Source organism: Balaenoptera musculus, chromosome 11 (genome assembly GCF_009873245.2).
Source record: "Balaenoptera musculus isolate JJ_BM4_2016_0621 chromosome 11, mBalMus1.pri.v3, whole genome shotgun sequence".
NCBI classification, from domain to species: Eukaryota; Metazoa; Chordata; class Mammalia; order Artiodactyla; family Balaenopteridae; genus Balaenoptera; species Balaenoptera musculus.
The window spans coordinates 62,049,306-62,075,275 of NC_045795.1; the positions used below are offsets into that span (position 1 = coordinate 62,049,306).

The following is a 25,970-nucleotide window of genomic DNA, read 5'->3' on the forward strand; positions in this document are numbered from 1 at the left end:
ATGGTGTATCACTGCCATAAATCATGTTTTAGATTGTGGGTCTTAACCTTTTTGGACCCCTTAGAGGATGTGAGGAAAACTACCAGCCCTGTCCTTGGGAAAATGCTCATAAATACACTGTCACGAAATTTAGCACATCATTTCAGAAAACTGGTGGATTCACAGAAGCTCCATTCAATGAATTGTGATTTGAAAGAATCATTTCATGATATGTGTCAGTGTACTCAGTGGCATAAACTGAGTAGACAAAATTCAGACTACCAAGCAGTCTGTACAATATGATCACAATTTTGTAAAAATAATTTACGTACACACACACATATATTCACATTCATACACATACATATGGTCAGCTCTCCCTTTAAGAGAGAACCTGCCAAGAGGAGATAGTTAGCTGAGAGCCTCCAGCTGCAACATTGGAGCCGAGGCAACGCTGTCTCCTGGCAGCCGCAGCCAATGACTAAGTGTGGTGGAGTACTCGGGCCTGGTCATTCCTGCCTAGCACGAGACTCTTCTAGGCAATCTTTGTGCTGGAGCTTTACGTTGGGTTGGCCAAAACTCTCCCAGAGCTCACTGCAGCCTGAGGCTCTTCCTGCCCAATCCTCCTTCCTTCTCCCTCTGCCCTCACAGGTGTTAGACCTGCATCACAGTCTGTGGGCTCTCCCACCCACTCCTGATCCCTCACCCCTTTTAATTTCACAGGTGATATTTGAATTAATCATTTGCACTTTAACTCTGTCTTGGCTTTTGCTGCCCAGGGGGCTGGCTTTGATATTCCTCTATGTACTTGCCATGCTTTCGCAATTTTTGTCAATTAAATTATTTTTGGCATCAGAAAACATGTTTTCTTTTACATGAAACACAAATACATATAAAGATGATATCTTTATATTCACATACTCTGCAAATTTGAAGCCCTTGATCACGAAATTCATTTGCTTAACAAAAATTGCGTTTCGGGGCCTCCCTGGTGGCGCAGTGGTTTAGAGTCCACCTGCCAATGCAGGGGACACGGGTTCGAGCCCTGGTCCGGGAAGATCCCACATGCCACGGAGCAACTAAGCCAGTGCGCCACAACTACTGAGCCTGCGCTCCAGGGTCCGCGAGCCACAACTACTGAAGCCCACGCACCTAGAGCCCGTGCTCCGCAACAAGAGAAGCCACCGCAATGAGAAGCCCACGCACCGCAACGACGAGTAGCCCCTGCTCACCACAACTAGAGAAAACCCCCACGTAGCAACGAAGACCCAATGCAGCCATAAATAAAATAAATTTTTTTAAAAATTGCGTTTCGGGTTAGGGCCTACCCTAACAGCCTCATTTTCGCTTAATCACATCTTTAAAGGCTGTATTCTATTCTATTTATTTATTTATTTATGGCTGTGTTGGGTCTTCGTTTCTGTGCGAGGGCTTTCTGTAGTTGTGGCAAGTGGGGGCCACTCTTCATCGCGGTGCACGGGCCTCTCATTATTGCAGCCTCTCTTGTTGCGGAGCACAGGCTCCAGACGTGCAGGCTCAGTAATTGTGGCTCACAGGCCTAGTTGCTCCGCGGCATGTGGGATCTTCCCAGACCAGGGCTCGAACCCGTGTCCCCTGCATTGGCAGGCAGATTCTCAACCACTGCGCCACCAGGGAAGTCCCTAAAGGCTGTATTCTGAATAGTTGTATTCTGAGGTACTAGGGGTTAGGGCTTCCTTTTATTATTATTTTTAAAAATTTGTTTATTTTAATTTAATTTTTTTATTTTGGAGTATAGTTGATTTACAGTGTTGTGTTTCAGGTGTACAGCAAAGGGATTCAGCCATACATATACATATATCCATTCTTTTTCAGATTCTTTTCCCATTTAGGTTATTACAGAATATTGAGTAGAGTTCCCTGTGCTATACAGTAGGTCCTTGTTGATTATCTGTTTTATATAGAGTAGTGTGTATATGTTAACACCAAACTTCTAATTTATCCCTCCCCCCGACCTTTCTCCTTTGGTAACCATAAGTTTGTTTTCAAAGTCTGTGAGTCTGTTTCTATTTTGTAATTAAGTTCATTTGTATCATTTTTTTGGATTCCACATATAAGTGATATTATATGATATTTGTCTTTGTCTGACTTACTACACTTAGTATGATAATCTCTAGGTCCATCCATGTTGCTGCAAATGGCATTATTTCATTCTTTTTTTATGGCTGAGTAGTATTCCATTGCTACTAGTAATGCTACTAAAAGTATCATTACTAGTAGTAGATAAAGAGGATGTGAAATACTACTGTGCTAGTGGTGTTCCACATCTTCTTTATCTGTTCATCTGTTGATGGACATTTGGGTTGCTTCCATGTCCTGGCTGTTGTAGGTGGTGCTGCAGTGAACATGGGGGTGCATGTGTCTTTTCGAATTGTGGTTTTCTCTGGATATATGCCTGGGGGTGGGATTACTGGATCATATTGTAGCTCTATTTTCAGTTTACTAGGAGTTAGGTCTTCTTTATATGAATTTAGGTGGGTGGTGGTGGCAAAATTTAACCCCTAATGCATGCCTTTGCTGATTTTTCCATGTTAGAACTTAAAGATTATGTTAGTCATAATTAGATTCAAGCAATAGGAACCACAAAATAAATGGCTTAAGAATATAAGAATTTATTTCTTCCACCCACTTACAAAGTGGAGAGAGAGTCAACCCGGGGCTGGTCTCGTGTTCCCTGGTGTCAGAAATGCAGCCTCCGGGACTTCCCTGGTGGCACAGTGGTTAAGAATCCGCCTGCCCATGCAGGGGACAAGGGTTTGATTCCTGGTCCGGGAGGATCCCACATGCCACGGAGCAACTAAGCCTGTGCACCACAACTACTGAAGCCCGTGTGCCCAGAGCCCGTGCTCCGCAACAAGAGAAGCCACCGCAGTGAGAAGCCCACGCACCACAACGAAGAGTAGCCCCCGCTCACCACAACTAGAGAAAGCCCGTGTGCAGCAACGAACACCCAATGCAGCCAAAAATAAATAAATAAAATAAAGTTAAAAAAAAATTGTGTTTCATTAACCTACAACAGTTGATCTCCTGTCTCACAAAGAAGACAGGATGCTTAGCAGCAGCAACAGAACTTTCTGGAGCGTTCAGAGCAGAGGGCCAGCCCTGGGTGGGCTGGGTGTACCCTCTCTGTCCCCACTGGAACCCTGTGCTATGCCCCCAATCCTTCGTCGTTCTGTTGCAGCATTCTGGATCCTCTCTGCGGGAACAGGGCTGGATAACAGACACACACACTCTTTTTTAGCTCCTTTTTTCCCAGATCCCAAGCAGATGGGGCCTCTTAAGGGTCAAGAGAGGTCCTGGCTGCTTTGATTCGTTGAGACTCCCAGTATATTTGAAAACAAATAGCATCAAAATAGAGTTCAAAGTTTGTGGCATATTTTAAATATTTACATGTAACTAAATAGTATGTTTAACATGCTCAAACTCACACAAAACTTCCACACTCATAGCATGATTACAGGATTATTTTTTTTTAATTGGAGTATAGTTGATTTACAATGTTGTTTGTTTTAGGTGTACAGCAACCTGACTCAGACATTATACATACATCTATTCTTTCTCAGATTCTTTTCCCATATAGGTTATTACAGAGTGTTGAGTAGAGTTCCCTGTGCTATACAGTAGGTCCTTGTCTCCTAATTTATCCCTCCCCCCCAGGATTTTTTTTTTTTTTAATGAATTTTAATGAATATTGTACCCAATATGGGCAATGTGGCTGGTAAAGGGACAGAGGCATGAAGCTGTGTGATAAATGTCTTCTTGTTTCAATCTTGGTGCTTCTCTGTTTGCCTTCACTTCAAGACAGAGATTAAAGCGTGAGCCTGGGGCCCTGTGTGAAGGGCTGACAGCCCCCTTTGGGGGCCCTTTGGCAGACAGACCACCTTCTGCTTCTGTTCTGCCTGGTTTTTTTCAGGTGGACCAGAGACTCAATGGTTTGATTTTTTTTTTTTTAATTTTATTTATTTATTTATTTATTTATGGCTGTGTTGGGTCTTCGTTTCTGTGCGAGGGCTTTCTCCAGGTGTGGCAAGTGGGGGCCACTCTTCATTGCAGTGCACGGGCCTCTCACTATCGCAGCCTCTCTTGTTGCGGAGCACAGGCTCCAGATGCGCAGGCTCAGTAGTTGTGGCTCACGGGCCCAGCTGCTCCGCGGCATGTGGGATCTTCCGGGACCAGGGCTCGAATCCGTGTCCCCTGCATTGGCAGGCGGATTCTTAACCACTGCGCCACCAGGGAAGCCCCTCAATGGTTTAATTTTTAGCTATCCTTCTTTTTTCTATCTTTAAACTTTATTGGCCTTTCCTCCCCACAAACACAAACTGTAACCTATTTACCCTAAAGTGTGAAAAGACATGGAGGATTTACTAAATGAAGAAGCCAATCTGGAAAGGCTACATACTATATGATTCTAACTACATGACATTCTGGAAAATGCAAAACTATGGAGACAGAAAAAGATCAGTGGTTTTCAGGGGTTAGGGAAGAGGGAGAGATGAGTTGGCAGAGGGTTTTTAGAGCAGGGAAACTACTCTGTATGATACTATAATGGTGGATGCACATCATTTTACATTTGTCCAAGCCCATAGAAGGTACAACACCAAGAGTGAGCCTTCATGTAAACTATGGACTTTGGGTGATAATGATGTGTTAACATAAGTTCATTGACTGTAACACATACACCACTCTGGTGCAGGATGTTGACGGTGGAGGAGGCTATGTGTGTAGGGTCAGGAGGCATATAGGAAATCTCTGTATTTTCCACTCAGTATTTCTATGAAGCTAAAAATTGTACTTCTGAGTACACAAAAGCGTACTTTCCACTCAGCTTAAAACTGCTCTAAAAATTAAGTTTATTTAATTTTTTAAAAAGGACGTGTGGTTATTATCTTCAGGCTGCACCCAGTGGAGGTCAATTCCTAGGTGGGAAATTCGTGGATTCACAGACTTAGGTGCAGACTGACATCATTCAGAAATCACTCGAGGTAGAGAGCAGACATCCAGGGATCAAATCCCAACTCATCTACTTACCAGATGTGCGTCCTTGGGCAATTTACTTAACCTCTGTGAGCCTCTGTTTCTCCATCTGTAAAATGGAAGTATAATGGAATTTATTTCAGAGAGCTGTTGTGAGGATTAAATGAGATAATTTATGACAAACTCTTAGCTGGTGCTCCATAAATATCAGCTATTACTAGCATTATTATTATTCAGGATAATATTCATTCATTCATTCAACAGTAACTAATGAGCAGTATGCAAGGTACCAAGATGAACAAGGCAGAGCTGGTTCCTACCATCACAGAGCTTACAGGTTAATCCAGTCCTCCCTCTAGACACACAGTGTATTGGGAACAGAAGACACAGTTCCCATTCGAGCTTTGCAGGCAAGCACCCACTGATATTCACACCCTGGAAGCAGCTTCAGTAGCCAAGTGATTTCTTAGATGATTTCATTATGAGAGGTGATGTGGCACAGAGCCGGGCTGCCTGGGTTCCGATCCCAGATGCCTCCTAGCTGTGGAATTTCAGGCAAGTTCCTTACCTCCTCTGTGCCTCAATTTCCTCACCTGTATAAAGGAGGGGATAATAGAACCTATCTCATGAGCAGTTGGGAGGATTCAACACTGTAACATATGTAGAATACAGAGAATGGTGCTGGGCAAAGCGTAGGTGCTATGACGCTTTTAATAATCGTTTTTCTTGTTATGACTCATCAACGGTTCTAACCCTGACCCCAGTGAGATGGTAACCAGCAGAAAACAAGGCAGAGCTCCTTGTCGATGAAGAAATCCAGGCAGCAGGGTGGAGTTCTCAAGAATATACCTGCCTCGGGGGTGTTTATCCCACGGCTATGCTTGCACAGGTGTGGTATGGTTTATAAGTCAGTCATGGCCACAGAATACGTAATAGCAAAAGCCTGGAAGCAGCCTACATTTCTGTGAATAGGAGACTGGTTAAGAAATCCATGACTCACCCAAAGACAGAAATATTAGCCCTCTGAAAGAATGAGGCAGCTGCATGTGAAATGATGTGAAAAGATTTCCAAGAGTATTGTTAAATGCAAAAAGCAAGGGACAGTGCACTTTTACTTTCTGTGTTAAGAAAAAGAAATGCGCATGCCCGTGTACTTTGGTAATATGACGGTGGTTGTCTCTGGAGGGACACTGGCTCTCTGGGGCTCAGGGGCAGGAGGGACTCCTTTTTCCACTGGGTGCTCATTTGCACCTTTTGAATTTTAAGCCATATACATGTATTACTTTAAAATTTTAAAAAAAGTAAGCAGAAGATTGGTGCTGATTCAAAACTCATTCCAGTTCATTGTTCTGTTAAACATATTCCGCTGATCTCCGAGCAGATGGCCCGGGAGGGGTTGGGCCAGGGCCAGGGGGCAGCCTCCCTCCCCGTGGGTGTGTGGGGAGCCACGTGGGGCCCTGTGGCTGGCACATGCCTGCAGCTGGTCTTCCCGTGCGGCGGGAGGCCCAGGGTGTGGGACTGAGACTGGGGAAGGATGGGCTCCAGTTGCCTGGCAGGGGCTGCACACACAGAGCAAGGTCATGGTCCTAATATCTGGGTCTGGCCTGGGCAGCTTTCCCGGGGAGACAATCATGAGACAAAGCCTCGTTAGAAGCACCAGGAAAGGGCCTTCATCGCAGTTGCTTCTCTCCATTCATGGGACAATTCCACAGTGAAACTTGGGACCAGAAAAGCCTAAGGTTCAGGAAACAGATTTGGAAGGACCAGGGCTTCCTGGCCTGCTTTAGGGATCGGTGGGATGGAAAGAGCCCAAAGGAACCTGGGTTCTTATTTCTTCATCCATTTGCCTGGCTGAAATACAAAGATTCTTTTCAGAGCTCTCCCTGAAGTAGCCCTCCAGCTTTAGGACACACACAGCATTGTGTGCAGGGACATTCCCTGTAGCCAAGCAAAAGTGACAGAGAGGCCCTTTCAGTTAACTGCAAAATAAGCAGGGCTCTGTCCAAAGACAGGAGCCCTTTGCCTCCTGGGCCCCCTGGTAATTCATAGGCTGTCTGAGCACCGTTTACTGCCTACAGCCTATTGGATGAGTGTTTTTCAAATGCCGTTTAGTCAATAATTCTTTATACACACTTATATAAAAAACATATATGTATGCATGCAAACAGATGTTCTTAAGTCCAATATCCTTTATACTTTCAAACACACACACCTACAATTCTATGTAGTCATACTCTTGACTAGCAAGATATATGATATGCGATGCAGATCAAATATTTGGTACAAGGTAATCAAACAAGATCTGCAGAAGGTTTGCAGTGACATACAGTTACAAGAGTAATAATACAGCCTCCTTTTTTTGCTTCTCTGAATCTGGGTCACCATTAAGTCCAATTAAGTCTTTCCACCTATAGATGGTAACATTTGTACTCCCTTTTTTGATGTGGCTCATGCATTCACTTACCAAGCATTTGGGGAACAGTGCCAGGCACTGTTCTAGGTTCCTGGGATAGAGCAATGGCCTTGTGAAGTTGGCCTCCTGATGAGACAGCCGTTCACTGCGGTGGCAGGTAGGGATGGGGATGGAGAGAGGGGCATCCAGACTTCCCAGGGGAGTGAGTGTTGAGTGGAGATCTGAGGACTGTAAGTGAAGGAGTCACGGGCATATCTGGGGAGCAGGTTCTAGGCAGAGAGACCGCAACTCTCTTGCCCACTCTAGTTACGTTGCACTCACTTGGCAAAAGCCAGCCCTGGTTAGACCCAACTCTCCACCTACTCCACACCCACATCCGTGCAGCTGAACCTCCTCTGGAGAGACACGTGCCCCATGCTGGCTGGCCTCGTAGCAATTCAGGCCCAGGATCTGGGGTGGGGAGCACAGAGGAAGCTTCATGCTTCCATCACAAATGCTTCTCCAGCCCATTCACTCTCTCATTCCCCTAGACGGCCAGTTCCTAGCAACAACTCCCTGCCCTCACTCTCAGCTAACTCTCTTTACCTCCTATCCCACTGAGAAAATAAATCAGAAGAGCTACCTACCACTCCAAGATGCCAACACCTTACATACTTACCGATCAGATTATTGCCCAAATCCTTGCTCCTTATTACCATGGAAGAAATGTACAGGGGAGCCCAGCCCCCCTTTGCTTCTCAGGCATGCCACTCCCCAGATCCTCCTCTCTCTCTCCTATATTAGCAATTCTCCTTTCCCCAGCCACTACCTCATTCACATCTGCATGGAAACAGGCAGTACCATTTCCCATATTGAAAAAAAAAATTTTTTTTAACTCTCTCTTAGTGGCACTTTTCCCTCCATTCCACTTTACCCAACAAAACTCTTGGGAAGACTTGTTCAGATGGCTGCCCGTCTCTAACCTCTCTCCTTATGCTCTTCTCCAAGTCTTTGCTCAGGTGTCACTTTCTCAGGGACACTTTCCCTGACCATTGTATTGAAAGTGGCACCCCCTCTGTATGTCCTCTTCCCAGCTTCATTTTTCTCCGTAGCTCTCATCACTTGCTAATACCCTCTATAAGGCATGTATCCATTTTGTTGATTATCTACTCCGCCCCCCTACTGGGATGTAAGTCCAAATAGGACAGTGATGTCTGCTAATTTGTTCAGCTGTCTGCCCCATCCCCAGCACCTGGAAAAGGGCCCAGGGCATCAGAGGTGCCCAGCAATGTTTGTTTGGTGAATGAATGAATGCATGGTAAGGGCTGGGCGAGGAGCGGCAGGGAAATCACTGCAGCCGGAGCAGACTAAGCAGGGGGGATAGGGGAAATTAGGCGGGAGGGGTGGCAAGAGGCCCGATCACATAGGGTCCAAGGGGAGGGTCTTACTCTAAGTGTGGTTTGGGACGCTGCTGGAGGGTTTGGAGCTGCGAAGGGACATGATCTGATTGATGTCACTGAGACTCTGGGCCGGTCAAGGTGAAAATTCTACGTTTCGAGAGTGTGTCGTGGGCAGGCAATCTTTACATCCTCGTGCTCATGTAAATAGACTTCAAGGAAAACAGACTTAAAGGAAAGTTCTGTGTTGATGATGGCTTTTGTTATATAGAAATGGCTTTACAGGTAAAATAGAATGTAGGACATTTCTCACCCAGCAAAACGCAATACAACCAAACAAAACATTATTGGTAAGCACTTACACAGAACTATCCATGCTCACCTACTTACTGATAAAAATATTTAGCTCTTCAGTATCTTGCTTTTTAAACAGCTGGTGTGCAAGTATTAACACATTTTTTGAGCTATTAACCAACAGACATTTCTGAGCATATGGTACAGGCAAAACTGGCCTATATTAAATAACCACAGCTGGGATTCTAAATGCTGGGCCCAGAATTTGAAAATGTCTCTGCCCCTTAAGCATTAAACAGCAGCAGTAAAACACCCAGCAGTCTCCTGGCGACGTCTAGCATTTCTAAGTACCCTTTCAGGCGGTATACTATGTGGTCCAATGCTCATAAGATGCCATCTTTATAAGCTGTTTTGTAAAGGTATAAGGTATTCGCTAAGAGGGGACAAGATAGTCTGGCCAGGAAATATGTGGATTGTGGGTTTAGGTCTATGTGTTTAGTTGGTGGAGTTGGTGCAGCTGCTTCTAGAATTGCAGTGGGAGTGGGGAGTAAAGTCCACAACTCTGAGCGTTCCAGGCAAGCCAAAATGGGGGTATGGGGGCTTAGAAGAGGACCAAGGATGGTGGGCCCCGGCAGCTGCCAAGCTAGGACGAAAAGAGAAGACTGATTCTAAAGAGGTGCTGGCTGGTGTCTATGGCTCTTGTAGTACCAGGGTCCCAGCTATCATAACTGAGCACACAGGAAGCTGGCTCTGGGCTTGCTAGACTTTGCAGGGGGATGGCTGCGTGTTCCCAGTGCTTCGTTAGCTCCTTCCCCAATACTGAGGGTCAGGCAAAGCGGGCCACAGCCTTCCACTTTGATAGATGTCCTCACCGCTCTGGGCACCAAGGGTCATTGCCACAGTGCTTCTAGGAAGCTCAGGACTTGGGACTCTAGACCAGTGGTTCTCAAGTGTGGTCCCAGCAGCATCAGCATCACCTGGGAACTTGTTAGAGATGCAGATTCTTAGGCTCCACCCCAGAGCTGCTGAATCAGAGACTCTGGGGGTAGGTCCCAGCAACCAGCGTTGAATAAGCTCCCTAAGGAATTGTGATGCGCGTTGCAGTTTGGGAACCACTGATATAGACCAGTTCCAGGCGATGGTACTGCTGCTCGTTCTGGGACCATACTTCGAAAACCAGTGTTCTAGAAATTTCACAAGCAAATCACTCAGGTAGGTTATGAGTAGATCCAGTTATTAAATAACAAGTATTACTGAATACCTAAGGGCTGTTTAACAGTGATTGCCTCTGAACAAGGGGATTGCGGGCAACTTTTAAAACTTGATGTATCTCTGAATTGTTCAAAGTTGTTATTGTAAACATGTATTACTTTTGCAGATAGAAAAAGATATTTTAAAAATATAAATACCTCATTCTAGTATAGTTCTTTACAGTAGTGCTTCTCAAACTTTACTGTGCAAACCATTTAGGAATCTTGTTAAAAATGCAGATTCTGGTTCAGTAGGATGGGGGCGGGGGAGGCAGTGCTGTGAGATTTTGCGTTTTCAACAGGCTCCCTGGTGATTCCAGTCTACTGGCCCACGAACCACACTTTGGATTTACAGAGTACAAAGAACTGACATGCGTATTACATTTTTTGTTCCTTGTTACAAACCCTGGCAAACAGATTCACTAATTCACTTATGCAACCATTAGGTACTACAACATACATATACTGGACATACAGATATGGTCTAATGGGGTGGAAAACCAACCAACCACCAAAAAAACCCACATGTAAACAGATAAATATAAATAGTGATCAGAACTGATCAGGAAATGAAGAGGGTGCCGAAAAAGAAGGACTCTAGGAGGAGGTGATTTTGGCAGTGACGGTAAGGATGAGCCACGGAGAAGTTCAAGGGCCAGCTCTCGGCAGACACCAGGAAGCTCCTGCAGCTAGCAGGCAGGGAAGGAAGACCCCCAAATCCGGAAGGGGGAGGGGGTGGAGGCAGGGCCCGCCAGGGCAGGAAGGCCGTGGTAGGGGGCCGATTTCAATCCAAATGCGGGGTAAGCATTGAGGGTTTTAGCACGGAAGTGACTGGTCTGGTATTTGCCTTGGGATCACGCTGGCTGCTGTTCAGGAAATGAAACCTCTCCAGGGTCCCCTCGGAGGTGGTGCAGGGAGTGCTGGGCCATGCGAGGGCGCCCAGGAGTCAGGCCCGGCGCCCTCAGAGTCGCGTGGATCTATTCGGGGGGTCAGGAGTCCCCTCGTGAATAACGAGCCACCAGGGCACGTGTTTTTATTGCCGCACAGAGGACCTCAAATAAGCGCGCTCCGGGCAACAACATGACTTTTAACCCCCTTTCAGAGGACTTGGGCTCGCATCCACGCTTTGCTGGTCACGATGGCATCTTGGACACTTCCCCCTCGGTGCCTCAGTCTCCCTACCTGTCTAGGAGGACTTGGGCCAGCCCACGGTGACACCCTGGGTCGCCAATCCTGCATCCCTGTGTAGGGTGGAGGGTACGGCTGGGGCAGAGGCGGCACAAGGGGTTGGCTTCCCACCCGGGAAACTGAGGCACGGTGGGGAGAGAAGCGCGCGCCCTCCAGACTCCCGCAAACTCCAAGCGGCACGTCTCGTCTCCACGCAAGCTGTCCAGGACGCCTGCCAGCCGTCTCCACGGAGTGGCCCCCGCCCAGCCCTGCCCGAGGACCGGAGCTGGGCCGGGCTTCTCAGGGGGCCGCAGCGGCGGCGGGGAACTCGGCGCCATCCCCGGGCTCGAGCGCTGGAAGAGGCGCGCGGGACACACCCCCAGGTTCCCCAGACCGGTCGGGCGCAGGCCTGCCCGGGGGCGCCAGCCTCTGCGCGCGCCGACCCCGCCCCTTGCCGGCGCCCCCGCCCCTCGGCCTCCTCCTCCGCCTCCGCCTCTTCGCAGGCCCGCGACGTGCCCGGCCGGCGACCGAGCTGCAGGGACGGCGTCCGGCGCGCTCACTTCCGCGTCCCGCCGCCCTCCGGTCCGCGCGCGCCCAGCCACCGCCGCCATCGGACAATAGGCCGCCCGCCCGGCTGCCGTGAACTTCCTGCCGGGGCCCAGCCGGCCCGTGTGCCCCGGGCCCTGATCTCTCTCCGCGCCGGCCAGGATCGCAGCTCCGCGCCACCAGGGAAAGCAGCGGAGGACCGAGCGCCCGGGACGTTCCAGCGCCTCCCGCCGCCGCGCCTTTGCTCCGGCCCGGCGGGTCCGCGGCCTCTGCGCTCTTCGCTCTGAGCGACTTAACCCCGTCCAGCGGCTGCTGCCTTGTGGGTTTCCGAGTTTGGTTGCTTAAGGAGGATGTGATTTTTTCACCCCCCTTATTTCTTTTTCCTTTTATGATTTGAAACAGAGAAAAGAACTCACAGCCAGCTCGGACAGCGAAGCGCCACCAGCTGCCCCCACGTGGACACCTCTGAGAGGAAAGGGAATTGGAAGCAAACTTGGTCGAAGTGACGTTGAGGCCTCACCGTCGGCTGGACTCTAAGGCCTGGGGTCATGACTCTCATGCTGGGCAGGTGGAAGGCCTTGCCTGTCCTGGGCTGGACGTGAGTCTCTGCCCTTCGCCAGCACCTCCACCGGCCCACCTCCACACATTCAATACCCAGCATCTAGGCTAGGCCCGGACACTTGTCAGCAACATGGATAAGTATGACGACCTGGGCCTGGAGGCCAGTAAATTCATTGAGGACCTGAACATGTATGAGGCCTCCAAGGATGGACTCTTCCGAGTGGACAAGGGTGCAAGCAACAACCCGGAGTTTGAGGAAACACGCAGGGTGTTTGCCACCAAGATGGCCAAAATCCACCTGCACCAGCCGCACCAGCTCCTGCAGGAGGAGACCCTGCCCAGGGGGAGCCGAGGTCCCGTGAATGGTGGGGGCCGCCTGGGCCCACAGGCCCACCGGGAAGCTGATGGAGGCAGCAAGGTGACGGGGGATGGCGCTGCAAAGCCTCCTCTCGCTGCCTCGACAGTGGCCCCTGGGACAGCCACAACCATCGCGGCTGGGCAGCCCTTGTCCCCACCCCAGGAACAGAGGGCCAAGCTGTGTGTCCGTGGCGCGAGGCAAGGCAGCCAGGACTGTGGCTCCAAGGAGAGCGTGGCGAGTTCTGAGATGTCTGCTTTCCATCGGCCGGGCCCCTGTGAGGATCCTTCCTGCCTCACCCACGGAGACTATTATGACAACCTCTTTTTGGCAAGCCCCAGCTGGGGCGATGAACCAGCAGTGTCCCCCAGCATCAGGCTGGGTGTAGGAAGTGGGTGGTCTGGCACGCCAGGGAGTGGCCCGCCACTGTCCACACCCTCCAGGGACCATCACCTATACCAGCGGCAGCTTTCCCCGAGCTCCAGCAGGTCATTGCAGAGCAGCCGGGATGGTGGTGTTGGTGGCCACAGCAGTGAGAAGCCAGCAGCTCTTTGGACCACCGCCTCCTCCCAGCGAGTGAGCCCTGGCCTCCCCTCCCCAGGCCCAGAGAACGGGGCCCTACCGAGACCTGCTCAGCCCAGGACCCCTTCTTTCTCAGCGCCCCTGGCCCTGAACCGCTCCAGTCAGGGACCTCTTCCAAGAACAAACTCGGGGGTAGGGAGTGAGGTTTCAGGCATGATGCCCAAACCCACTGTGGACCCTCAACCCTGGTTCCAGGATGGCCCCAAATCTTACCTCTCTAGCTCTGCCCCTTCATCCTCGCTAGCCAGCATGGACAATATGCAGCTGGGTGCAGTCCCTGGGCCGGGTCCCAAGCCTGGCTGTACAGACGCTGGCGCTGGTCCCAAGCTCAGCCTTGTCCATCCAGTGATGTCCACCCTGCCTGAGTTATCTTGTAAAGAAAGTCCCTCTGGCTGGTCCTCTGATGGCAGCCTGGGGCCTGTGCTCCCAGAGAGCCCCGGTTCCCCCAGGGTGAGACTGCCCTGCCAGACCCTCATCCCGGGCCCTGAGCTTGGACCCACGGCTGCCGAATTGAAATTAGAAGCCCTCACCCAGCGTCTGGAGCGTGAGATGGATGCTCACCCGAAGGCCGATTACTTTGGTGAGTGAGAGACGGGTGCGACTGCCCATGGTGGGTGATGGAGTCCCTGCATTTGGGCATTTGGGGGAAGTGCCCCCCACCAGGGATGCTGTAGCTCTCCTTGAGTGGCCTGCCTTTTTGTGTGTGTGTGTGTGTTCCTCTTTCAGCTGCTTCTTCTGAAACTTGAAAAGAAACTTGAAAGTATCCCTAGGCAGAAAGCGGATCTTGCAGCCGGGGGTTACCCATGTGCGAAGGGCGGGATTACTCATGACTGCTCCCCCAAAAGGGAAATGCTGTGATTTTGGATTTCAAAGGTTTTGGGGGTGACTTAGAGCCTCTCTCAGTGACCGGCTCAGGCAGGACTTGAATGGGCTTCTTAGGTCCAGGTACCCTGTGAGTGTTCCGTCTGTAGTTGGCTGGGCCAGGTGGCTCTGGCTGTTTGAGGACTAGTGGTCGGGCAGGGGCTCTCTGCGGCTCCCTGTGTGCGCGCGTGTCTGCCTGCAGGTTCTGTGTTCAATTGAGGGAGGTGAAACACTGACATGGAAGGCTTTGTTCTAGAGCAGTAGTTCTCAAAGTGTAGTTTGGACCCTTAGCCTGGGAACTAGTTAGAAATGCAAATTCTTAGGCCGCACCCCAGACCTACGGCATCAGAAACTGTGGGGTGGGTGGGACCCAGCAATCGGCATTTTCACAAGCCAGCCCGGGATCCTGACGTTCTGGGAAATTTGAGACCTGTGCATTAGGTACCTTCTAACTCAGGACCCGCCGCCCCCACTCCCCCCACCCACCCCGCCCCGGCTTCCAGCTGGCAGCCAGGTTACACCCCCAGTCGTGGCTCCCAAGAGGATGGAAGATGCTTCTTGCTGGTTTCACTCCAACTTGCAAGTTTTGTTTTCTTCTCTTTTAAAGCCACAAACTCTTGGAGACTGCTAGCTTCAGCTTTTTTCTCCTCACAGGGTTTGGAGGCAGCAGGAAAGCAGTGATATGCTTCTGTTGAGTAATGATGTAGCCGTCTCATAGGAGAACTAACTAGAAAGACAGCCTATACTTTTAGAAGAGTCTGAGGGTTGGTTTTATTTTATTTTATTTTTTCATTTTTGAACTCTGCACAACTGAGGTCACGATTTCCCCACATGAGGCCTGTGAGCCCTGGGAAGCTTAGTGCCGCTGGGGTGGCAGCTCTGCCAGGCAGGGTCCGGGAAGGCCCTGGACATGGAGGGTGACCAGCTTGCTCCTTTCCGTCTGCCTCATTCTGCGTCAGTGAGTGATTCTGTCCCAGGGTGCTTGGAGGGTTGGGGTCCGAGGCACTCAAGCTAGCACTGTGTTCTCGCTTCTCATGAGAGCCTCGTGAGAACAGCTCTCACACCACCCTGGGCAGTCAGAGGTCGGGGTGACTGTTTACTGGCTTATGTTTTAGAGCACATAGCACCCTCTTACTGTGAACCATCTCTTCTCCTTTGCAAATCCCCCACTTTGGGAATAACACTTGGCTGGAAAAACTGTGGGTTTTTTTAGTTCAAACTGTTGTTGAATTTTTTTCTTCCAGTTTTATTGAGATATAATTGACACAGCATTGTATTAGTTTAAGGTGTACAGCATAATGATTTGATTTACATGCATCATGAAGTGATGATCACAATAAGGTTAGTGACCATCCATCGTCTCATATAGGTACAAATTAAAGAAATAGGAAAAAATACTTCTTCCTTGTGATGAGAACTCAGGAGTTACTCTCTTAACTTTCATCTGTAACACACAGCAGAGTTAATTATATTTATCATGTTATACATTACACCCCTAGTACTTATATACCTTATAACTGGAAGTTTATACCTTTGACTGCCTTTGTTCAATTCCCCCTCTCCCTCTCCACCCCCCTCCCACCTCTGGTAGCCACAAATCTTATCTCTTTTTCTATGAGTTTGTTTTTGAAGTATAATTGACCTACAACACTATGTTAGTTCCTATTACACAACACAGTGATTCGGTATTTCTATACATTCCAAACTGATCACCATGATAAGCCTAGTTACGATATGTCACCTTACAGAGATAGTATGTAGTTATTGACTATATTCCCTACACTGTACATTTCATACCCATGACTCATTTGTTTTGCAACTGGAAGTTTGTACCTCTTTCCCTCACCTATTTCTTTCCTTCCCTACCCCTCTCCCCTCAGGCAACCACCTGTTTGTATCTATAACTCTGTTTATGTTTTGTTGTGTTTGTTCACTTGTGTTGTTTTTTTAGATTCCACATACACATGAAATACAGTATTTATCTTGAATTTTTAATTCAAGCTCATTAAACAACACAAAACAGCAGTTTTATTTTTTCAGGGAGGCAAGTTTATACACTGCCTCAGAGCAGAGATACTGGCTAACACTAGCCATTCATTCAGCCCATGTTTATTGAGTGCCTACTTTGGGCCATGGGGTACATAATGAATGGGACAGACAGAAACCCCTGCTTCCCCAGAGCAGACAGTGCAATAGAGGGAGACAGGAGATGAACAAAATAAATAAGCAAATATGAGGGAGAGAAATAGGAAGAGGAGAGGATGGAGCTTCCGGGCAGGGAGTGGCAGGGAGGTTTCTGGTTTTAAATCAGGTGGTCAGGGAAGATCCCATCGAGAAGGTGGCATTGGAGCTAGGCTTGAAGGAGGCAAGGGGGTGAACCCTGAGTCCGAGTCTGCCCAGGGAAAGGGCGTTCCCAGCAGGGCAGACAGCAAGAGCAGAGGCCCCGGGACCTGGGCTGTGCCAGGCAATGTGCTAGACACTGTTTAATTTACTCATGTAATCTTAGGAAGCCCATTTCACCAACCTGGAAACTGAAGCTCAGAGAGGTTAGATTATTGATCCCAGGTCTCACAGGGGGGACTGGGTGTAGCTGGGTCTGAGCCCCACAGTTGGGGCTCCCTGCCCATTCTTCTAACCAGCATTGCCCAGCTGCCTCCCAAGCACAGATGTGAAAGCCTGCTTTATTTATCTATTTATTTTTATGGCTGTTTTTTCCTTAAATGAGGTGAACTTCCTATAACATAAAATTAATCATTTTAATTAATTTGGAATTAATTTAAAAAGTAATGAGTGGCATTTAGCGCGTTCGCCATGTTGTGCAAACACCATCCCTATCTAGTTGCAAAACATTTTTATCACCCCCAGAGGAAACCCACCCCCATAAATCAGTTGCTTCCCAATCCTCCAACTCTCCCAGCCCCTGGCAACTGCCAATGTACATTCTCTCTCTCTGGCTTTACCTATTCTGGATATTGCATATAGAGGGAATCATATTTAAGTTATTTTTTGACTAAGCATTACATTCACATGTAGAATATTCAAAAGACACAAAAACACATAGAGTGAAAAATTAGTCTCTTTCTCACCCCGGTTTCTAGCCGAGCATCCTGGTGTGATGAGTGTATATGTGTGTGTATCTCTCTGTGGGCCTGCTGTCCACCTGCTCTTTGCCTTTCCCTCTGAACAGTGCGTCTTGGCAGCTGTTCTGCATCAGCACGCGTTGAGTTGGCTCAGTGTCACCCTCTGTGGATGTGCCCCAGGTCACGTAAGCAGCCTCATGGTGGACTTCAGAAGGGCCAGCTGCAAGGTGAAAGCCTAGCTTTGTGACAGACTCCCGGGGGCGGGGCGGAGGGTAGGTTGCAGGGCTGGGGGCTTTGTGGCCTTTAAATGTTGCCTAGTTGCCCTCCGCAGAGGTCATGCCAGGGACCCCACTGCCCATCATATAGGAGAGGGCCTGCCCCCACCTGCTTTGGCAGCTGAGCTTCCAGCCGCTCTAACGGGACTGGCCACGTGGCCAAGGAGGGCGTCTCTCCTCTGAGCACCTGGCCGTCAGTGTGTGGCCCAGCCCTGCTGTGGGACCTTGAACAAACTGTCCCTTCCAGGCCTCCCCGCTCATCCACAGTACGAGGCTTTTGGCTGGTTGAGGGGCTCACATCGGCAGATGTCTTTCCCTTCTCTAGATCTGGTGTTACTTGAAAGATTTTGTCTGTCCAACACACTGCATTTATTACATAAGGATGAAATTTTACTTCTAAATAGAAGAATATCTATGGATACAGGGCTCTTGCCAGAGAGAATCAGGGTAATGTTAACAGTCATCATCAGAGTCGGTGTAATTCTAGCCAGAAGCAAAGCAAAGTTGATGTTTGGGTTGCTTACCTGGACCCCTTCCTGGGCATTTGACCTTGTGGGAAGAGCTTGTGGATCCCTGCTGCCACCTTGGAGGACACTTAGGTTTGAAGACACCGCAGTGTCCAGTTATTGATCAGCTTATCACCGAGGACTCTTCTGGCACTTTCCAAGGCCAGGTCTCTGTGGCTTCGGGACAGTTTGGTCCCAGGGAGGCATTTCTTCCCCCTCTTTCTTCTCCCATGTTTCTCTGGGGCCTCTTTGTGTCTTCCTGTCCTTGAGGAAAGAGTTAAGAGCAAACTCTTGTTGCTTCTTAGAGAACACTGTTGGGTTTCCACCTCCCTGGGCCTTGTGCTCAGAAGGTGCCCCCCCGTGTGGTTGTTTTCACACCACTGTGTTCCCTGCAGAGGAAGTGAAGAGGCCCTCGTGCCGTTTGTTTACTCTCGCCCCTCTTTTCTTCCACGGTAGCCATCTGTTCTCCTCACGCTGGTCGTCTCCCCCCTTTCTAAGGAAAAAGGACACAAATAAACCACCTGCCACAGGCTGGGTTTCCCGGGAAGCTGACTCTGAGACAGAGTCTAGCGTGCAGGGGGCTGACTAAGGGTGCTATTGGGACCCTAACTGTGGAGAAACAGCGCACAGTTGAGAAGTAGCGCACAGTTGAGAAACTAAGGCCGTGACGTGCTCAGGACCACACAGGTGTCCGCAGTGGTGCTGCCACACCAGGTGGGGCTCTGACCGCTCGCACGGGAGAACTAGGTGGTCTTTCGGGGCTGAATTGGATGTTCTCCGTTTGCCCCTCCAGATTCACTCTCCGCCCAGCTGCTGCGGGGGCATCAGTGGCCTCCCTGCCCTTTCCAGGCCTTCTTCCCCATGGTCAGGACTCTGGACCTGCAGCCCCTGGCTCCTTGCCTCCGTGCTGTGTGTGGGTCTGGGGGACCAGGCACTGCTAGTGCCACCCACGAGAGCCACACTCTGTGAGGCACCAGCGGGGTGGCGAGGCAAGAGGGAGCTCGTTTCAGGGTCTCTGTCACCCAGCAAGTGGACGGACGGGCCCTTCTCCACCTGCATGGAGAGAGAAGCACCTGGCTCTGTCTTTAGTTTTCCTGGCTTGGGTGGACATTCCTGCTGCAGTATTTGAACTCAGAAAACTGCAACGGCAGACCTGCCTTAGCCTGAGAGCCTGAGAACAAGTGTGACTCCTTCTGGGGACGGTCCTGCCCTGCCAGGGACCAGGGAGCCTGTCACACTTGATTTCATTTTACTAGCAACGCAGGAGGTGAAAAAAGCAGTCCAGACAAGGAACCCGTAAATGTCCTATCTGCTCCCTCCCATTGGACAGTCTCTTCAACATCGAGCTGCATGTTGTCTTAATGACCTTTTAAGCACGTCTTATCTGACTTTATTAGCAACAGATGCTTGAAATATGGGGCTTAAGTCCAGCCTTGAATGAAAAATTGAGGGTGATTTTCAGAGCATTTGTCATATAAAAGGAAACAACATGGGCCAATCCTGTAGAAGAGGGGCCCCTCCAGAATTCAGGACAGGGGCCTGTGTGCACCCCAGAGGCCCTGCTTACCCCCCAGATACCAGGCGTTGCAGTAAACCCAAGCCAAGTGCTGAAGTAGCAGAAGGGGGCAGAAGATCATTAACCACCTGGCCCTGTCTGAGTAGCTGGCATGACCAAGTGTGGGGACTTCTGCCCACATTCCTTTTGGAGACATGGTGCCATAATTTGGACCTGCTGAATCCAGGTTTCTATAGCCTTGGAAGTAAATTTCTGATCCTTTGGTAACTTTTGTAAATGACACTCAAGAATCCAATTCTGGGCTTCCCAGGTGGTGCAGTGGTTAAGACTCCGCCTGCCAATGCAGGGGACACGGGTTCGAGCCCTGGTCCGGGAAGATCCCACATGCCGCGGAGCAACTAAGCCCGTGCGCCGCAACTACTGAGCCTGTGCTCTAGAGCCCATGAGCCACAACTACTGAAGCCCGTGTGCCTAGAGCCTGTGCTCTGCAACAAGAGAAGCCACCGCAATGAGAAGCCTGCACACCACAACGAAGAGTAGCCCCCGCTCACGGCAACTAGAGAAAGCCCGCGCGCAGCAACGAAGACCCAATGCAGCCAAAAATAAATAAACTTATAAAAAAAAAAAAAGAATCCAATTCTGCCTGTCTAGCCCAGCCGGGGTGCACCCTGAGACATGGGGATTCCCAGCTGTTTAGAAATTGGGTAGCTTATGTGCATGTTTTTTTGTGGGCCAGGTAATCTTCCCCTCAAAACCAGGAAGGTATATATTTTAAATTTTTATTGGTGTATAGTATACATATATTGCAGATGCTCACAAAGTGAAGACACGCAGCACTCAGATCAAAGCACAGAGCACGACCAGCACCCAAGAAGCCCCCTGCCGTCTGCCCCCTTACAGTCACCACTACCCGCCGGGGATAGTTGTGACTTCTGACTGCAAACATGAGGGTTTTTTAAAAATATATTTATTTATTTATTTGGCTGTGTTGGGTCTTAGTTGTGGCACACGGGATCTTTCTTTTTTAAGTTGTGCACGCTGGATCTTCAGTTGCGGCATGCCTGCGGGATCTAGTTTCCTGACCAGGGATCGAACTCTGGCCCCCTGCATTGGGAGCACGGAGTCTTAACCACTGGACCACCAGGGAAGTCCCCAAACATGAGTTTCTGAGCAATTGTGTGGTTTGAAGTAACTTCTGAAACCTTGAGATCATTAAAAAACCTTTCATGGCAGGTTTTTGGATGGATGGAGAGCGCGTGACTGATCAGAGTGCAGCTGAGGCTGGGACAGCAAGGAGTGGGTGCTGTCAGCGGGGCCATCCAGCTCTCTCTGTACCAGTGGCTGCTCCCGTGTGGTCAGTGGTCAGGGCTCCGACACTGTTTTGGTCCTCTGTGTTCTCTGAAGGGATGGACTTTTCATCATACGCTTTAGCCCTGTCCCTACTGCCCGCTCTCCCCACAGGATTTCTCTTCTGAGATTTCGGGGTAGGGGGACGATCAGCAACCCCTACAGTTCCTTCAGAGTGATTCATCTGTTCACTGGGTCCACGTGTCGGCGAGGCGCGCGTGTCCACTCCCCGCTGTGCTCTTAGCACTGGGCTTGGAAGGACACTGGAGGGTCAGACTCAGCCCTTGCACTTGGAGTGACAGCCTCTCTTCTGTCACCCCGGCCTCAGGCCTGCACTCGGGGTGTCCCCCCAACCCCGCCATGATCACCGGCTTCTCTCGCACTGGCCTCGTTGCTCGTCCCTGAGCTTATGGAGTTCTTTCCCACCACAGGGCCCTTGCCCTTGCTGTTCCCCAGCCCACGTCCTCTGGCCAGCACGGTGCTGCCCCCTGCCATCCACCTCGGGAACTAGCCCTGGCCAGTCCTGACAGCCGTTTCCCACGGCAGCTGCCTCATCCCATCAGGCTGACTTTCTGAGGTTCTCCCTCCTCGGAATGTTTCTGCTCTGTTCCTCTGTGACCAGGAAAAAATGTCTTGTTTTTTCCATCTAATTTTCCTGCTCTTTCCATTCATAATGCAGAACATCGAATTGACCTTTTGACATGACTATTCTTGCCAGAGGTTTTTTTTAAAAAGTTATGTTTCTTTTCATCTCTGGATTTATGGCTCCCGCTCAGGAGGAGGAACTGTGGAAGAAATGCATCATGTGTTTGGGAGTGAGGCAACCAGGTGTTCTGGGCCCGAGCCTACCAACAGCCCCAGGTGTGATGTGGGGCTGCTTGCTTTTCCTCTGTGCTGAGCCAGGGCCACCTCTGAGGGCTCTTCCTAACCCAAAGTGCTCTGGCTGTGGGTACAATCGGATGCCTGATTTTAGCTGATCGAGTAACAGGGGACTGGGCAGCAGTATTGTCCACAGTGGCAAGAGCCCGGAAAGGCAGAGGGCTGAATGGCCTAGCATCTCATCTCCCTTCCAGGCCTCTACAGAATTAAAAAAGAACTTTTTTGTTTGTTTAGTTACAGTTACGTTTTCACTTGTAAGCGATAATCATTTTTACTGTAGGTATTCTGGAAAATACATACAGTTAAAACAAGAACCATGAATCACTGACATGCCTGCCACCCTTAGAATAATCAGTGTTAACATTTTCTGCAGAAAGTTTCCAGTCCCAAATAGTGGCCGGAGCCCGCGGTGATGCAGGCTGCGTGATGTGCTGTGGTTCTTGGCTCTTTGGCCAGATGTAGAAGCGTTTACTGAGCTAGAAGCCAGTTTGCTCTGTGGTGTGTCTGATGAAAGTGAGATTAGGAAGGACTGAAGATTTCCTGTAGGAAACAGCCACACATGGGGAGCCACTGATATTACGGGGGTCACCCACCCTAGAGGCCTTTTTTTTTAAATAAATTTATTTATTTTATTTATTTATTTTTGGCTGCATTGCGTCTTCGTTGCTGCGCGCGGGCTTTCTCTAGTTGCAGCAAGCGGGGGCTACTCTTCATTGCGGTGTGTGGGCTTCTCATTGCGGTGGCTTCTTTTGTTGTGGAGCACGGGCTCTAGGCACGTGGGCTTCAGTAGTTGTGGCACAAGGCCTCAGTAGTTGTGGCTCTCATGGGCTTAGTTACTCTGTGGCATGTGGGATCTTCCTGGATCAGGGATCGAACCCGTGTCCCCTGCATTGGCAGGTGGATTCTTAACCACTGCAGCACCAGGGAAGTCCCTCTAGAGGCCTTTTGAGACTCTCATTCTAATTAAACTTGGGGTCCCTAGTGTGGGGGACAGCTGGGAGCACTGGCCATGGGGCTCACTGAGCTTGTTTTTGCTGGCATATCCCAGGACATCTCCGAGGGCTCTTGCGGTACCCTCAGCGTTTCTGGGTCTCAGGCTTGAAATGGGACAGTGGCCTTGGGGCCTGGCACTGTCAGGGCCCCAGATCGTGGGGCTGGGTGGTTGTCTGTTGAAGGAATGGAGGGGCCTCAGTTAAGGTGTGGAGGGGGAAGAGGAAGGGATGTTTAGCTGGGGTTACAGCTCTGAGATAGTTTTGCTAAAACTTATTGAGCAAGTTGCTCCGTGTCAGGCACTTTGCTAATCATCTCACACGCATTAACTTGTTTAATCCTTCCAACAACCCTGTTTTATGATCCCCATTTTATAGACGGGGAAACTGAGGTACAAAGAACAGAACCTAAGTAACCTGCCTAATGCATTTATGAAGGAGCTTTGCTGAGTCCAGGATCCTGACCGCCGTGCTGCGCTGGCTCAGAGCTCCTGGGAGCACAGTGGCTTTCTGACAGAGGGACCCCAGAGGGCATTGTGGCTATGAGTAAATCAGGCCTGAGGTCTCCCGCTTCTCTGATGGAGCAATGAGGAAGGCAGGCCGTGGATGGCTGCCCAAGCTGGCTAGAGGGGCGGATCCCACTCTTGCAGCTAGGAGTGCACCCAGGTTCATCTTCAAGCCAGGAGCCTGGGCTTGTACCAGCCCCTCCCTGCCAGGCAGTGACAGAATCGTGGAGGCTCAGAGGCACATACATGGGCCGCGTAGGGGCCTTGACTGCCCACAGCCCCTTGGCCCTTGACTTCTCCTGTTCCCCTGAAGGGTGTTGGTTAGGGCGAGCAGGCCATGCCCTCGGGGGTGCCTGTGTGACACCCACAAGGGTTGTGGGCAAGGACAGGGGTGTGCCAGCCCACACTTTCCTTGGGGGCAGCTAGGATGCCTTGGTCTAAGGGTCAGTATCAACCCCAGGCCGTGTGTGGAGATGCTCAAAACCCAGCGTTGGATGAATCTACACTCAGCGTCCATCTGGCAAACCAAACGGAAACCTTACCCTAAAACAAAACACGCTCCAAAAGTTCCCAGGCATGTCAACTGCAGGGTAGTACTTGTCACCAAATATTTATATCCATTTCGGGTTTTGTTTTTCATCTGTCCCCTCCCAGAGAAACCAGCTGGACACAGAATCTCAGGGTCACGCTGGAAGGCTGGAGACTCTCTGCCTGAGTGTTTCTGAGGGAGTATTTTAGATCCAGGTTATTTTTAAATTTTGAGAGCCACGGTGTTTAGACTTGGCCAAGTTCTTCCCTCATCTGTTTTGTTCTGTAGTTTGTCTCCGTGTGTCCCAGGGGAGTGTGGTCCGGTTACTCCCGGTCACTGGAAGTTGGTCAGGAGCGTATCGGGGCCTCTACCTTCCTTCCCCCACACACGTCTTTGTAACATATTGAAAGTTCTGGAAGCCTGCCATGATGCTGTCTGTCATTCAAGAGGAGGGGACTTCAGTTCAGCGTGGGTCTGCCCTGCCGCTGATCCTGGGAGGTGTAGTGACCCAGGTCATTCAGGACGTCGTGGACAAGGCCCCCGTCTTATAATACAGGCCCTGAGTCAGGGTGAACCCATCACAGCAGGCTCTGGGCCCAACGGCATGTGACGGTCACCTCAGCACGATAAGACAGTAGCAGATTGGCCTTTTGCTGCCTAGAGCTTGACAGTGGCTTCCCTGTTCTCCCAAACCTCCCCGTGAGCTGAGTTAATGGCTTCCTTTCAACAGAGTGGAGCCAAGTCGTGGCCGTGTTTGCTCACATGATGCTCAGGACTGGCCCCAGGGAGCGGGGTAGAGGTTTCCCATCTGCTGAAACATCGCCTGTTCTGTTCCCCTCTCCGGCTCCTTAGTTTGCATTGCTTCCTGCTGGTGCAGTGAGGTAGTGAATTTAGAGAGAGATGGATTTCAGGGCTGGGCCCCAGGGCGTTTGCTGACAGCGTTATTGTCACATGGAACATGCTGGCAGCAGGCTCAGCAAGATGCAGGCCTGCCTGGAGATGCTTGAGGGCTGCGCCGGCTTAGACACCCTGCTTCACTTTGCTGCCCTTGGTTTCCTCACCTGACAGGGACTGGAGGTCCTGTGCTCCTTCTAATTCTGTTTCCTTTCCTGTGCTCTGAGCCTCCAGAGCCACTTTTGGATTCAGGGCTGTTGCCTGGGAGGAGACTCCTGGCTCTGAGGGTGACAGTGTTATGGAGGCAGGACCTGCTTCAGACACGGTATGGGGGGCATGCGGGCATCAGTTGAATGGAAGCTGGTCCCTCGTTGGCTTGCAGAGAGAAACCAGCAACAGAGCGCAGAAGCCCGGGGAGGGAAGGACATGGAAAACAACAGACACGCCCCAGGCAGCAGGCCAGTGGGTGGTGGTGGCAGGCGCTTCTCCTGGTTGGCCCACCAGGTCCCTCCGTGAGATCATGTCCCAGCAGAGGTGACTCCAGAATGCCCTTCTCCCACTAATAATGCTTGGTCATCATCGGCCTTGCTCATGAACTCAGAACTCTATTCTTTTGGGAAAAAGTGGACACTCTATGATAAAGCAGCCCTTAAGAAATAAGGAAAGTGAGGAAATAAAACCAAACACTGATTTAGTGATAAGATTCAATACACAAAACATGGGGCCTGGCCTATAGAAGTTACTCGTGAACTATTTGTTGAATGAATGAATCATGGCGTGTATTTATAATGTTATGCAATCAGAGTAAAAAATAAAAATGTTTTAGTTACAATGCCTGTGGGCTGAGACGCAGTGGATGCTACAGACACAGTTGCTTTGTCACTTGTTCCCGGTGGTGGCTGTGACGCGCTGTGCTGATATCTGTGCTACCCCGTCTGAGTAGAAGGATGAACTTATTGGACAAGGACCTGGGTGACATGACAGGTGGCAGGTGGGCTAGTCTGTAAGCCTGGAGAAGTCCTGTTCCCCAGGGCAAACTTGAGACATGACCA

At 50.1% G+C, this 25,970-nt stretch overlaps 1 protein-coding gene across 1 annotated transcript in view; it reads left to right on the forward strand.

Annotated features, from left to right (window-relative positions):
• Positions 1-25,970, forward strand: part of LIMD1 (LIM domains containing 1) — a 96,568-nt gene that overhangs the window by 13,699 nt on the left and 56,899 nt on the right. Inside the window, exon 6 of the mRNA XM_036869024.1 lies at positions 12,441-14,116. Within this exon, the coding sequence (XP_036724919.1) occupies positions 12,730-14,116 (1,387 nt within the window). The 5' untranslated portion in view covers positions 12,441-12,729. The remainder of the gene's footprint in view (positions 1-12,440; positions 14,117-25,970) is intronic.